Raw genomic sequence first — 13774 nt, forward strand, 5'->3', positions numbered from 1 at the left:
CCAGCTCTTTTCTCGACCTTGGCTATTCAGACTAAGGCAAGATAAAATCTCAGATTAGTTTTAATTGGCATTTCCCTAATTGCTAAAGATGCTCAACACTGTTTAAGGTTTGTCCAAGCTACTTTTATTCTTTCTTCTGAAAATTCTTGCTCAGGTCTGCAGTCTAATTTTCAAATTTTGTCATTTCTTTACCTGACTCTTGTTTTCTTTTTATTTTTTTAGTTCTTTGTATATCCTAGACATTAATCCTCTGCCAGATGTGTAGTTGGCAAAGGTTCTCCTCCACCCTATGGGTTTCCCCTTCACTTGATTGCTTTCTTGGTTGTACAGAGGTTTTCATTTCTACTTGCCAACACTGGACTTAGTTCCCGAGTAAATGGAGTCCGGTCCAGAAAGTCCTCTCTTACACCTTATCTTCCAACATACTCCCTATGCTTCCTAGCAGTTCCGGTGTTTCGGACTTCACACCAATGTCTTTGAGCCATCTGAAAATGATTTTTGTGCAGCTGAGAGATATGGGTCTAATGTCATGCTTCTACGTGTCAACATCCAGTTTTCCAGGAATCATTTGTTAAAGATGCTGTCTTCTCTCCAGTGTGTATTTTTAGCATCTTGGTCAAATACCAGATGCCAAAAGGTCATTTTGTTTTCTCAACTTTGAAACATTTATTTACTTAGCCAACCACCAGCTTTATATTAACTTCTCAGGAGAACACATCACTTATGAATAACCACAGAATTCTATGGAGTTCAGTGCTTATACATGTAAAAAAAAAAAAAAAGAATTTTGATAGGAATTAAGCCTAAAATAAATGGGCCAACCAAATCTGGCCATCATAGCAGATGCAGTAGTTGCCGTTTCAGGAACATTTTCTTCTCTTTCCTGGACCTTCCACTCTCGTTCTCCATGGCCTACTCAAAAGAATAAGAGGGCATAGCAAGTGTGTTTCTCTCTCTCCAGCCCCTCCCAAATGTCATCCCATAAATACATCCGTCCATCCACTGTGTCACAGGTTAGGAGATGTTAACCCCCACCAGGTGAAGATAAAGATATATGTCCAAATTAGCTTCATGTGGGAAAATAATGACATGATTTTGCCCTTGATAACTGCCTTGGTCACCACCAGACACAGAGGAAGCAGGATGAGAATGCTTTACTGAGAAAAGGTACCAAGCCACATTGCTAAACATAGACAAGAATTATGGGTTAATTTAAGTGATAAGGGCTAGTTAATAATAAGCCTGAGCTAACAGGGCAAACTGTTTTTAACTAATAAGCCTCTGTGTGTTTCTTTGGGACTGGGTGAGACAGAAACTTCCATTTACATAGTATCTAACTTTGGGTCTTGTAAATAAAAAGTTTATTAGAGAAATTATTACTTATCTTGGCATCAGAGGTAGGTTAAACTGTGTCCCCCTAAAGTTTGTGCCCATGCTCTGAGCCCCAAACTAGTGAAGATGATCACAATTGGAAAAAGAGGTTCTAGTAGATGTAATGAAATTAAGGACCTGGGCATTGGGCTATTCTAGTAGGCAAAACCCTCATATAGAAAAACTAAGAAAAAGAATACAAAGAAGAAAAAAGACACATCAAAATGGAAACAGATGTTGCACACACAGCCAACAGGCACTGAATACCCAAGGCCACCAGAAGCTGGAACTAGCAACCTCCAGGAACTTTGGAAGGAGCAGGGCCCAATCAGCACCTCATTTCAGATTTCTAGTTTCTAAAACTGTGAGAATAAATTTGTTGTTTTTAGCCATCAAAGCAGATATTTTGGTAACAAAGAAAATGACCAAGAATATGTATACATTGTTAATCTTATTAGTAGTGGTTTGGATGGCAAAGGTATTAATGCTATGATTATGAATTTTTGTTTAGAGATTTTATATTTTACTTGTTGCAGTGTTGGGGGACAGAACTCAAGGTCTCCTGCAGCTAGACTCACACTATACCACTGAATGATATATGCCCTCATCCACAAAACCTTTTCATATTTTAAGAAAATAACAAATAATTGCACTAAGGTTAGGAATCACACATTTCAATAAAGCTGATAAATATCAAACCAAGGAGATTAGATTGATAATAAAAATTTATTTGGAGGGGCTGGAGAGATGGCTCAGTGGTTATGAGCATTGCCTGCTCTTCCAGAGGTCCTGAGTTCAATGCTCAGCAACCACATGGTGGCTAACAACCATCCATAATGAGACCTGGTGCCCTCTTTCTGGCCTGCAAGCAAACATCCAGACAGAATCCTGCATACATAATAAATAAATAAATAAATAAATAAATAAATAAATAAATAAATAAATCTTTATAAAAAATATTTGGAAATATCAGAATGAACTCATAATTTTTAGAATAATTTCAAAGTACAAACGCAAGCTGGGAAGAAAATTTGCCCATTTCTTACCAATGTCACATTTTCATCTATATCAAACCCCAGGAGGAGGGAAAAAGAAGGCTCCTTGAAGAAATGCTTGGTTTAAAGGGCAAAGAACTTACAATTTAAACCTAACATTATTTTTGTAGCATAAAACGATTTCTTGGGGATTGGTTTTGTGTCAAAAACATCTGCATGATTTTTCCATCAGTCAAAGAAGCACTAACAAAAAGTCTGAAAAATAATATCTAGATTGACACACAATGAGGAAAATCCAAGAATTCTGAGTGATATTCCACAGAAGAAGTCAAAGAAACCTCATCAGTTACTTTGAGTTATTCACTGAGCCAAATCGTTATTTTGAAAAATGGCATCAGAAACGAAAAGGTCGGAAAATACGCCAGGGAGAATGAAGACCCAGCAGCAAGGGCTAGCTGCTAAGCATGATGGTTGGCTTTTGACACAAAAAGGTTCATCTGGGAAATAGGAATCTCAAGAGAGGAACTGCCTCCACCAGACTGCCAACAGGCAAGTCTATGGGAGTATTTCCTTGACTGATGCTTGATAAGGGATGGCTAAGCTTACTCATGTGAAGTGTCACCCTTCAGGTGACAGGAGATGCTAGGTTGTATAAGAAAGCAGGCTGAGCAAACCAAGCAGAGCAAGCATACCTCCATGGTCTCTATTCATTTCCTGACTTGAGTTCGTGCCCTGGCTTCCCTTCACAATGGACTGTGAGTGGGATCTTTAGGTGAGCCAAATGAACCTTTCCCTAGCTGTTGAGAGCCAGACTGACCCATGGCTTTCTGAGATGCCCTGATGATACGGCCAAAGAAACCTAGTTCTGTGTTCTTCCTTGCTCAGGAGCAGACTTGGCTTGGCCAGTCTGGTGAAGGACATCAGGCCTTTGAAGAAGGTATGGTTTTTGGTTGCTAGGTACTTGGCTTTTCTTCCTGGAGCCATCAGTCCCAAAGCCACTGGATGTTCCATCTGCTTTAAGATTCCCTGTGCTCCCTTTGTACAACATTGCTTTATTAGCCTCCCACTGACTTTGTATCACTGTATAACAGTTTCTGCCGACTCTGTCCCATTTCTTTTCTAGAAAGAGTATAAGATGCTATATTTCTTAGTAAGCTTATTAGGCATAAGACACAGCTTCTGCAAGACCTCTCAACACAGGCTTTCTGTCTTTTTCTTCAAATCTCCTGGCTACCTCCCCTTTAGGACCCTGTCCTAAAAAGCAGCCTGCTCGTCTAGGTCACTGTGATTTTGGTTAGAATGCTTTATCACAGCAAAAGAAAGCAAACAAAGACACCAGTTTAATGTAGAAGGAAATTGGGCAACCATCAATTTGTAACACTCAATGAAATTGGTTGAATCAAAGATTATCAGTTGGTTTTAAATTCATTGGGTATAAAACTGTTATGTAACTGTTTATATTCAACAGTCAGACAAAGTCACAGACAAAACACCTTGCCAACACAAGGGAAAACACGCTAAGACAATGGAGCAACCAGATCACCACCTGATGGACTGGATAACCTCGATGACAGCCAGGACAAATATCACCTACTGTGATATTCTCAACGAAACGTTCCATCATCCATCATTCATTAAAGCTAACTGTAGCACAAATAGTAAAAACCCAGAGACAGATGCTGGGGTTCAAGCTGAAGATCAGAAAAGCAAAACAGCCAAGCCACTAGAGGAGTCTCACTCACCTTTACCAAGGCTGGGCGAATGCAGAGTGAACCCTGAGCTGTTTCTTCCCTTTAGTGCTGGAATTAAGGGCATGTGACTCCCCAGCTCCGGGATTAAAGTGTGGGCCCACTACCACCTGGATCTGTGTCTGCACTGATCTTGTTTAGCCAGGGGTAGCCTTGAATTCCATCTGCCTCTGTCTCCCAAATCCGGAGATTAAAGGTGTGTGACACCATGCCCAGCCTCTAGTTTTACCTTCTGAACTTCAGGCAAGCTTTATTTACTAAAACATAAATAAAATATCTCTATAGCTTACTGTAGCCAATAGTAACTGCAGGACCTAAGCTGCTGCGAGGCGAGGAAGCAACCAGGCAAAGTAAAAGACAAGAACTCCCAGTAAAAGGGCCTGCCCAGCATCGTCCCTGGAAAATGGGAGGGATAGGAAGTATTAAGGAGTTATTTCTTTAAATCATGATGGTTTTATTTGAATATGAGAGAAAACTCTGATTTTAAGGCATATATTACCTTTCAAAAATAAACTAGAAAACAAAATATCAAAGGAAAATAACGCTAATTCAGCAGTTAAAAAAGGACTGATTAAATAGAGGGAAGACCAAAATAAAAGACAAAATGAAAGTTAGTAGACAAATTAAAAAGAAACAAATCCCCAAGAAACAATGAGTGAAAAATAAATAGCTTTTCAACACACTACAACATTACAAAAAAATATAGTAAAATTTAGCATCAAACAATATCTCGGTAAAGATGTCGGGGGAGGGGGCAAAGTACAGAAGGCTGGAGGCAGACAGTTGCTCTCTCAGCAGCTGGGGAAGTGGGGCTAAATGTAGAATCAAAGCCGGTTACTTGGGTATCCTGTAAATACTGCTTAAAGCTGACGTCTGGGAGCAGCTGGAGATGAACCCACTCTTGTCGCTGGTCTCAGCCTCCTCCCCTCGGTCTCCGCTGCACTTCCGGCTTGAATGACTTCCAGAACAGACCCTGACCATGAGGCAGGCCATAAAACACCATCCCTGCCCCAACTCGCAGTTCACTTATCACCACCAGGGTTCTGGGGAGTCCATGGTACCTAGAATCTGACACTCCACAGGAGAAAAAAAAAAAGCTCAACACCCAGCATTTGCTTATTTGCCAAAGGCTCCAAGTGGTCCATGAACACTGGAACACTGAAACGAGGGCTCAGTGAGTGGCTCACTAAGTCCAGGCACCAGTTGCACAAGTGTGGAGACCTGAGTTCAAGCCACAGAGCCCATGCAATGGAGTAGGAAGAAAACTGATTCCACAAAAGTGTCCTCGGACCTCCACGTGTGTCATAGCATGCAAGCTCTCACGTACATTCACAATAATAATGAACGATTTAAAAAAAAGAGAGAGAGAAAATAAAATGAACCAGGGGGTGGTTCGTGCCTGTAATCTCATCTCTTTGGGGGGCTAAAGCAGGAGACTGCCACAAGCAACAGAGAGGCCGTACTCTACAGTGTGCGTTCTTGGTCAACCTGGGGTGCTACGGAAGAGTTTGCAGAGTAAAACAAAACAAAAAAAAAAAAAAAAAAAAAAAGGAGGAGGAGGAGGAGGAAGAAAAGGAGGGGGAAATGGAAGCAAGGGAGTGTGAGATAAAGGGAATAAGGGATGGAACTTCATAAAAAGTTTAAAACATATTTTAAGTTAGACGTGTAAATTCTTCAGATCGTATTCCTGCGACAAATTAGCTTAACTAGCATGTTTGTAAGAAGCCGGGGGCGCTGCACATCCGTATGTGTGAACATGGAGGCCCGGGGACAACCTTGAGTGTCATTTTTCAGGAGCTATCTACAGTGTTTACTGAGACAGTCTCTCTCACTGGCCTGGGGGTGAAAACGTCAGTGAAACTGGCTGGCCATCTGTCTCCCCTTTCCCAGCACTGATACTGATATTCCGAGCATCCACCGCTGGGACTCTCCTCTCCCCAAGGTTCTAGACTCAGATCTTCATGCTGTGCTTAACTGACTGAGCCACCTCTGCCGCCCAAGTTGCTTAACATGCTTTTCAAGAGCACCTTGCTTTTATTTTTAAGAAGTACTATAAGCTTGTCTGCTTATAATAACTGTGGGTTTTGTTTGTTTGTTTGTTTTTGTTGTTTGGGTAGTGTTAGGAATCAGTCCCAGGACTAGGTACATGCGACTAATGAACCAGATTCTCAGCTCCCCCAGATAACTGTAATAGCGTATGCTAAATAGCCCTATCTGGTGGCACAGGCTTGGCTCATCTTTCACTGAGTGGCAGCAGAGCCTTCTCCTTCCCTGGGTTGGGATTCATGCCAAGCCTTGAGGATTGTTATCTGATCTCCCTGAAGTGCTTAACACAGGAAGCTGAGTTTAAGTAGGTATGATTTCCGGTAACCTTTTCATTCATCTTTCTTGTTAATCTTCTCCCGTACAGTTCTGTACCAAAGAAGAAGTACTCCCATCTCCGCCGACCACCCCACCCCCACTCCCGCCGCTCCTTCCTCCAGGTACAATGCAAAGCAATACCCAGCTTTAAAAAAGGGCAAATTTGAGTCCAAGCCAGGAAAAAAAAATACCACAGAAAATAATCAACCATACTCCAAATAGCCCAGAAACCAAGAGGCAAGCGTTCTAGCTCAGCTTAGGCACGGCACCTCTGGACCACAACGGACATGGATGGACTTGACACCATCAGCGTGAGTCCTCTCAAATGGCCTGAATTTTCTAATGAAAATTTCATCATCTGCAGAGGAACAGTTATGAACCAAGTTCCTCCCTATCACCTGAGAAATCGCAGAACAAAACTGTGACTTGCAGGGTTAGAGACAGTGACGTCTATATATGACAGGGAAGCGCTACACATGGGATCTTAACAATATGGTAGCCCAAGCGGTTGCATGACACCATGGCCAGCTGACATGCCAAATGGATGGGAAAACCTCACAGGGCCCAACCACTAGAAGAAGAGATACACAGGCAATGAAGGACGACTGAGAGAGGAAGAATTAGTCTCCTCTGGGGGTGAGCACCCTGATAGGTTACCCAATTCCAAACACTAGCAACGGGCTGGAGAGACGGCTCAGTGGTTAAAGAGCACCGGCCCACCCATAGACCCTATGGGGAGAGCAGCAGAGAACACTGGTTAAGTCACAAACGCCAGTATGCACCTTCCCCGAAGCCAGGCTGCCTACAACAGCCTTTTCACCACTACTTACGGGACCTTTGGCACGGGCTTCATCTCTGGGACGGGGCTTTCCCCTTACATTACAGAGAGGCACTATTAAGAGCAACTGCTTCTGCCGGCTTTCGGCAACAGTAACCATTACTCTTAACCTGGCATCAGCAAGACAGCCAAGGCACCTCAACATCATGAAGCTGCTGTAGGAACGGGGCATGTGCGGAAGTGACTGGGGAAGGGCAAAGCATTCAGCATTCCAGACACCACCGCGAAGAGCAGCCACCTTACTGTGAGGACGGGAAAACAAGAACTGCGACCTAATAGCTGATATGCTCCTCCCTGTCTCAAGATCCCCATCTCCCGAACATCGGCCCTGTGAAGAGACTTTTAGTCTGAGAGAAAACCATGGCCGTCACAAATCTTCGAGCACGACGCCCTTTCGAACATATCTGAGGCATTAAAAGCAATCATGAAATAAAGCTATAAAAGAGCCTGCCACCATGCTCCCTGCCATGCTGATAATGGACTAAACCTCTGAAACCGTAAGCCATCCTCCAGCGCAATGCTTTCCTTTAGCAGAGCTGCCTTGGTCACGGTGTCTCTGCACAGCGACAGATCAGGCACCAACAATTTGTGAGAAAAAGAGGTCACGGGTTTGAAGAGAAAGACAAGGGGCCAGACTGGAGAACGAGAGTGAGGGAAGGGGAAATGATGAAATTTCATTATAACGTCAAAAAATTAGAGAACCTATTTAGAAAGAAAGAAAGAAAGAAAGAAAGAAAGAAAGAAAGAAAGAAAGAAAGAAAGAAACTATTTTTTACAAAGGAAGGCCTAGCTCCCTGTAATATTAGTCATTTAGTCTACCTTTGCTTCTCTGTTCTCTGCCCTCCCCACCTTGGGTCACTGTAATTAAACCCTAGGCCTTGGCAGCCTAAGCAAGCACTCTGCCACCAAATTATATTCCCAGTCCATTTAATTAGGTCAATTTTGTAACAGGGTCCCCAGACAGAGCAGCAACTTGAGATCCTCCTATTTTATCCTCTGGAGGGGCTGGGATTACAGATGTGACCCACACTCTTCCCCAATGTCTTATCTCATTATGCAGCACACTGGAGGACAGGTCACTCTCCCTACCTGCTTTTAATCAGTTCAGACATTTATTTATTTTTATGTGTGTGAGCGTCCTGCTTGAATGCCTGCCGAGGCCTCGTGTGCAGGCAGTGCCAGCAGAAGCCAGAAGAGGGTGATGATCCCCCAGTACTGAAGTCAGTACAGACGGTTGTGAAAACACCAGGCTGGTGCTGGAACCGGAACCCGGGACTTCTAGAAAAGCACCATATGTTCTTTATGCTCTTGCTGAGAGCTGCCTCTCTGGGCCCTTAATTTAATTATGTTATTATCTCAATTATCTTTTTATTTTTATTTATTTATTTATTGTTGGTGGTGGCGGCGGCGGTTTTTCAAGACACAGTTTCTCTGTGTAATAGCTCTGGCTGCCCTGGAACTTACTTTGTTGGCCAGGCTGACTTTGAACTCACAGAGGCCTGCCTGCCTCTGCCTCCCGAGTGCTGGGGTTAGAGGCGTGTGCCTTTCTATATCTATTTTGGTCATATTCTTCTCCCTCTCAATTCGTCCCAGATGTTCCCCATTTTCCTATTTTAGATCGCTATTCTTGGTTGTCAACTTGGCTACAACTGAAAATGAACTAAAACACAAAAATAGGGCACTCCTGTGTGGGATGTTTGCCTATCTACTTCAAATCTGAAACTTGAAGGTAGGAAGATACACCTTCAATCCAGATCTTTTGAGGTGGGAGGACCCACCCCTACTCTGGGCCACGTCTTCTGCTGGAAGCCTACATGGGAGAAGGAATGAACATTTTGTTCTTTGCCTGCTTGCTTCACTGCCCTAGCAAGCCACATCCATTCCTTCACTGGTCTAGGAGACTGCTTCTTCAGGGTTCCAGCATACACTGAAGACCAGCTGAGGCATCCACCCTCATAAAGGGAACAACACCTGGATTCCTGGACCTTCCATTCAGAGGCAGCCATTGTTGTATTAGCTGGACTGAAGCATAGAAGTCATTCTAATAAATATATCTAGAAAGAGATCCATTCTGTAAGATCTGTCATCACAGAGTAACTCCAAGTCAAAGGATCAAATGATTTTATTCTGACTTCCACAGGGACCAGGCATGCACACGGAGCATACACACATACACACACACATACACAGAAAGAGAGAGAGAGAGAGAGAGAGAGAGAGAGAGAGAGAGAGAGAGAGAGAGACATATATACAGACACACAGACATACACACAAACACACATACACACATTCACACACAACTCTTGATTAAAAAAAAACTTTTCTTCAGTTTCCATCTATTCTCCGTGTTCATACATAATATGGAATAAGCAGGTGATTTTACTATGTGCCCCCTAGTCTATTTGTTCCTAGGAACCTGAGTAAAGCAACCTACATCAGGTGTTTAAAATGCTTCCAACAAACATCTTAGGAAAACAGAAACCTTTACCTGTGTTGAACAGAAAACTAATTCAGGTCACTGATACATTTTATCCTCACAGCAAAAGACCTATTCCCTATTTATAAGGTAACATTTCCCCTTGATAAAAACCACCACCCTAAACAAAGAATAAGTACAGCAATGGTCACTGGCAAATGTATCAACACACAGAAGTGTGTGTGTGTGTGTGTGTGTGTGTGTGTGAGAGAGAGAGAGAGAGAGAGAGAGAGAGAGAGAGAGAGAGAGAGAGAGATGGGGGCCGAGGGGAGGGTGGGGAGGGTAAGAGCATACAAATATACTTGGATTATTAAAAGCAGAACAGGGAAAATAGCTATATATTTCTAGGTTTTATGCAAAATAGAGAAAAAAAACTTTTTCTTTTGAAGTGCATAGCTCACACGCTGGCTTTATTGAGAGGGCCCAGATGGATACTTTAGACACAGAGTAAAATTTGAAGATTAAATGAAATACAACAAGTACTCTTACATTTAATTTCATACCCCTCAGAAGGATATGAGTTTGTTATAATGAGTTAAATACAAAATAGTAACAACCGGGAACTAGCTAAAGGAAGAAGCACTGTTCCAGGCTACCCCCATTTCCTTATAAACAATTTACCTCCTAGATGAACACACGCCAGTCTACAGTCCTATTAAAGCATGGGACATGTACCACGTAAGTAAGCACAGAGCAGGAGCTGCTATGGATGGCAGACAGAAGAGATGTCTCATTCTGAGTGATCCATTCCCCCAGCTTTCCCAGAAGACCAAATTGTGAAATGTTTCAAGGAATGAAAACACAAAAGTAGGGATTTTGTACCTTTTCCTCTGCAGATTAAGAAAGCCAGAGGTCAACGAGTCAGAGCAGAGGAATCCCCGAGACAAGCTCAACACACACAGGCGGCAGCTTGCTTTCTCCATAGAATACGGCCGTTTCTTACCTGATCGCAGATCAGCTCCCACTTTTTCTCATTGTCATACTGCCGCAGCAATCTGGCTTTGTCGGGAGGTAGGTTCATAGCATTCTGTGGAAATAAAAAGTAAAACGTCCTGTTACAAACCAGAGTACCACCCAGGTAGAAAAGAATCACTACGGCCCTTCCACGCAATCACTGCAGTGCCCAGCATACGATTCAACCAGGACAGCTGCAGAAGACATTCCCACACCCCTCTGCATTTCATTTATATACGTAAATATATAATAGCATAGATATATAATATATAATACATATTTATATATTTCCATATTCGGTTGGTGGAAGGAAGGGTGGCCTGCTTTTAAACAACCAGATACACATTTCAGCAAAAGAGACTCTGTCCGTTCATTTTACAGCGGCCTCCCTTTGTAATCAATTAAAAGGTCAGAACTGGCTTTTCAGAAAGTATGGCTTCCAGTTCAGACCCAAAGACACCAAAAGAAAACTTCATGGCCAGAATCACTGAAAGAAAATGTTGTTTGCACCAGCAGTAGGTGACAGTAGAGATGCTTTCTACATAAGCCTGGCAACCTGAGCTCAACCCCCAGAACCCACGTAAAAGTGAGGCGAGAACAAAATAAAGGCAGATAAATAAATAACAATAATTGTCTTCTGTGCCTTCTGTGAAAAGATGCCATTCCTTCTAGACTTGCTGAGACCAGCCAATCAATTCAACCTTTAACTGCACTTGCAGATGAAGTTGAGCTTGCAGCGAGTCATCTGCACTAAGGTCAACAAGATATTTAGACATCAGCATCACACAAGTCCCTACACACACACATGCTGCAGAGGGGAACATAAACTTGCCTGGATGCAGGCATGGGCTATGACCCTGGTGTCTCATATAACCAATCATACATATAATAAAGATCCTTAGCAACAAGACTTGAGGCCAAGTCTGAGCCCAGAAGCAATCCAGATCAGTCTGTGTCCTCCCTAAAGTCCCCATGTTCTAGACAATTGGGTAAAGTACCCAATAAGGCATGATGTCTATTGATTATCCAGTCTCAAGCTTGACACATTACAGGCATCCTGTTCAAACCATGCAGCTCCTTGTCTAGGCCAACACTTAGGAAGACAGATACAAAAGTCTTGACCTGTCAATGCGCAAGACCCAACTCTCTGCAGGACTCGGTTTATAGCTAGACCGCTCCTCCTGCCACAGGGTAAATGGAATTTAGTAGAAGAGGGCAAACTATACTGACTTCACGGCAGGGATTCACCTGTGATGACTTGATAGGCCTAACCCTTTAAACTCAGCCTGACAATCATGATAATATTCCTAAAATAGATATCTACCATCTATCTATTTGAACCCAAGCCATCACATTTGAAATCTAGTTTCCTGCCTTCAGAATTTTTTAAATCATCTCTTTTAATGCTTTCGCTACTTTTATGCTGACAGTGTATTCAGAAGAATAGAGGATTTCCGAGTTTTGGGAGCTACTACTAAAGCTTCTTAAATATTGAAAAGCCTAAAAAATGGGGAGAGGGGTGATAGTTTCATGTGACCCAGCTCCTTGAAGAAGCTACTTAGAATAGAATGAAAAAGTATTTAATTGCACTTATGACTCTGATAAACATAAGCAGATACTGTCATTCTTCACCTTATTTTTTGAGACAGGATGTTTCATTGAATATGGAGCTTGCTATCTGGACCAGGTTGGCTGACCAGAAAGCCCTGGGGATCCAGCTCTCTCCATCAACTCTCTCCACCCACCAGTGCTCAGTTGCAGGCCCACGCCTCCATGCTTTGATTGTTATATCCACAATGGGGATGCGATGCCAGGCTTTCATACTGTTGTAATAAACAGTTTCGCCAATGAGCCGTCTCCCCAGGTCTCTCACTACTCAACTCTACCATGAACAGTACTCTTCCAAGGGCTTCACAACCTAAGAGAGAAGCCATCCAGTTGCCTACACATACTCTAGCACTTTACCCTTAGCAAAGTCATTTCATCATCCTGTGTCCCAGTTCCTAGGTGCCCAATATAGACACAATGGAAAATGAAAACCACTTGAAATATTATCTGTGGAGAAAGCTGGATTTATGACTCAGCAGAAAACAACTCTCAATGAATTTCAGAAATGGAGATGGTAGATTAATGTTATTGGGATATAAGGATCTTCCTTTCTCTTCATAGAAAGTAGAAAGTTTGAGGTTTTTTTTTCAGATGATTAAACATTTTGCAGTTTCCTAAGATTCTAATCCTCACCTCAATAGAAGTTTATGGTTTTGTAGGTCTCAGTTGTGACAGATGTGAAGACCTCTGGTAGTTCACTGAGTCCAGCTGACACTGTCCTCATGAACAGTTGAGGCCATTATTTTGGGGTGTAGAGTTGGACATTGTTACTGAGAAGCTTTCAGGTCTGAGTGCTAAGGTAAATGCTAGAAGCCAATTAAAGAAGCAGGAGAGCAAGTTAAAGGTAAGCCAGAATGAAGCATCAAGAGCAATTAGGGTCAAATGAAGCCAAGACAGAAAAAGGTGAGGCCTAAGGGGATCGTTTTCCAGCATAAGAATGGGGAATAAGAGCCCAGCAGGAGCAGTTGAGCTATGCAGGGCAGGACAGCAAACATACCTCTCTCAAACCTCCCGTGATCTGCATCCTATGATTTCCCTTTGGCTAAGACATTAGTCTCCATCTCCGTGGTAATGTTCATGCCCTACAAGTTAGGAGTGGACTCCACTTGCCAGCCTCAGCAGAGGTGCCTCGCACGTTACCCTTGTTGGCTCCCGTTTCTGATTATACACTCATTTCCCAATGCTGTTCATGACTTTATTTATCATTATCATCAGAATCTACTGGTCTCAGAGCATTTGTACCTGAATTGGGTAAAATTCTGGGCTCCAAGCCAAACTCCCAACTTAAAAGCACCAGGGACTGGATAAATAATAACAGAGAGCTCTCTTTTGATATAATTTTATCATTTTTGTTCTGCACAAAATACAGAAGTTACTTCAGAAAAGTGGGTCCTGTGTTTCTTCCTGGACACCTGGACTTTGG

General features: G+C 42.6%; 1 protein-coding gene across 5 annotated transcripts in view; it reads right to left on the reverse strand.

Moving 5' to 3' along the window:
* Fmnl2 (formin like 2) overlaps positions 1-13774 on the reverse strand; it is a 251001-nt gene that overhangs the window by 90386 nt on the left and 146841 nt on the right. For all 5 annotated transcript variants that reach the window (XM_050139987.1, XM_050139983.1, XM_050139985.1 and 2 more), the window contains exon 2: positions 10733-10816. In XM_050139987.1, the coding sequence (XP_049995944.1) occupies positions 10733-10816 (84 nt within the window). The remainder of the gene's footprint in view (positions 1-10732; positions 10817-13774) is intronic.

The sequence above is a fragment of the Alexandromys fortis genome, unplaced genomic scaffold, assembly GCF_014885135.2.
Source record: "Alexandromys fortis isolate MF-2015 unplaced genomic scaffold, M_Fortis_MF-2015_v1.1 scaffold_33, whole genome shotgun sequence".
Lineage (NCBI taxonomy): Eukaryota > Metazoa > Chordata > Mammalia > Rodentia > Cricetidae > Alexandromys > Alexandromys fortis.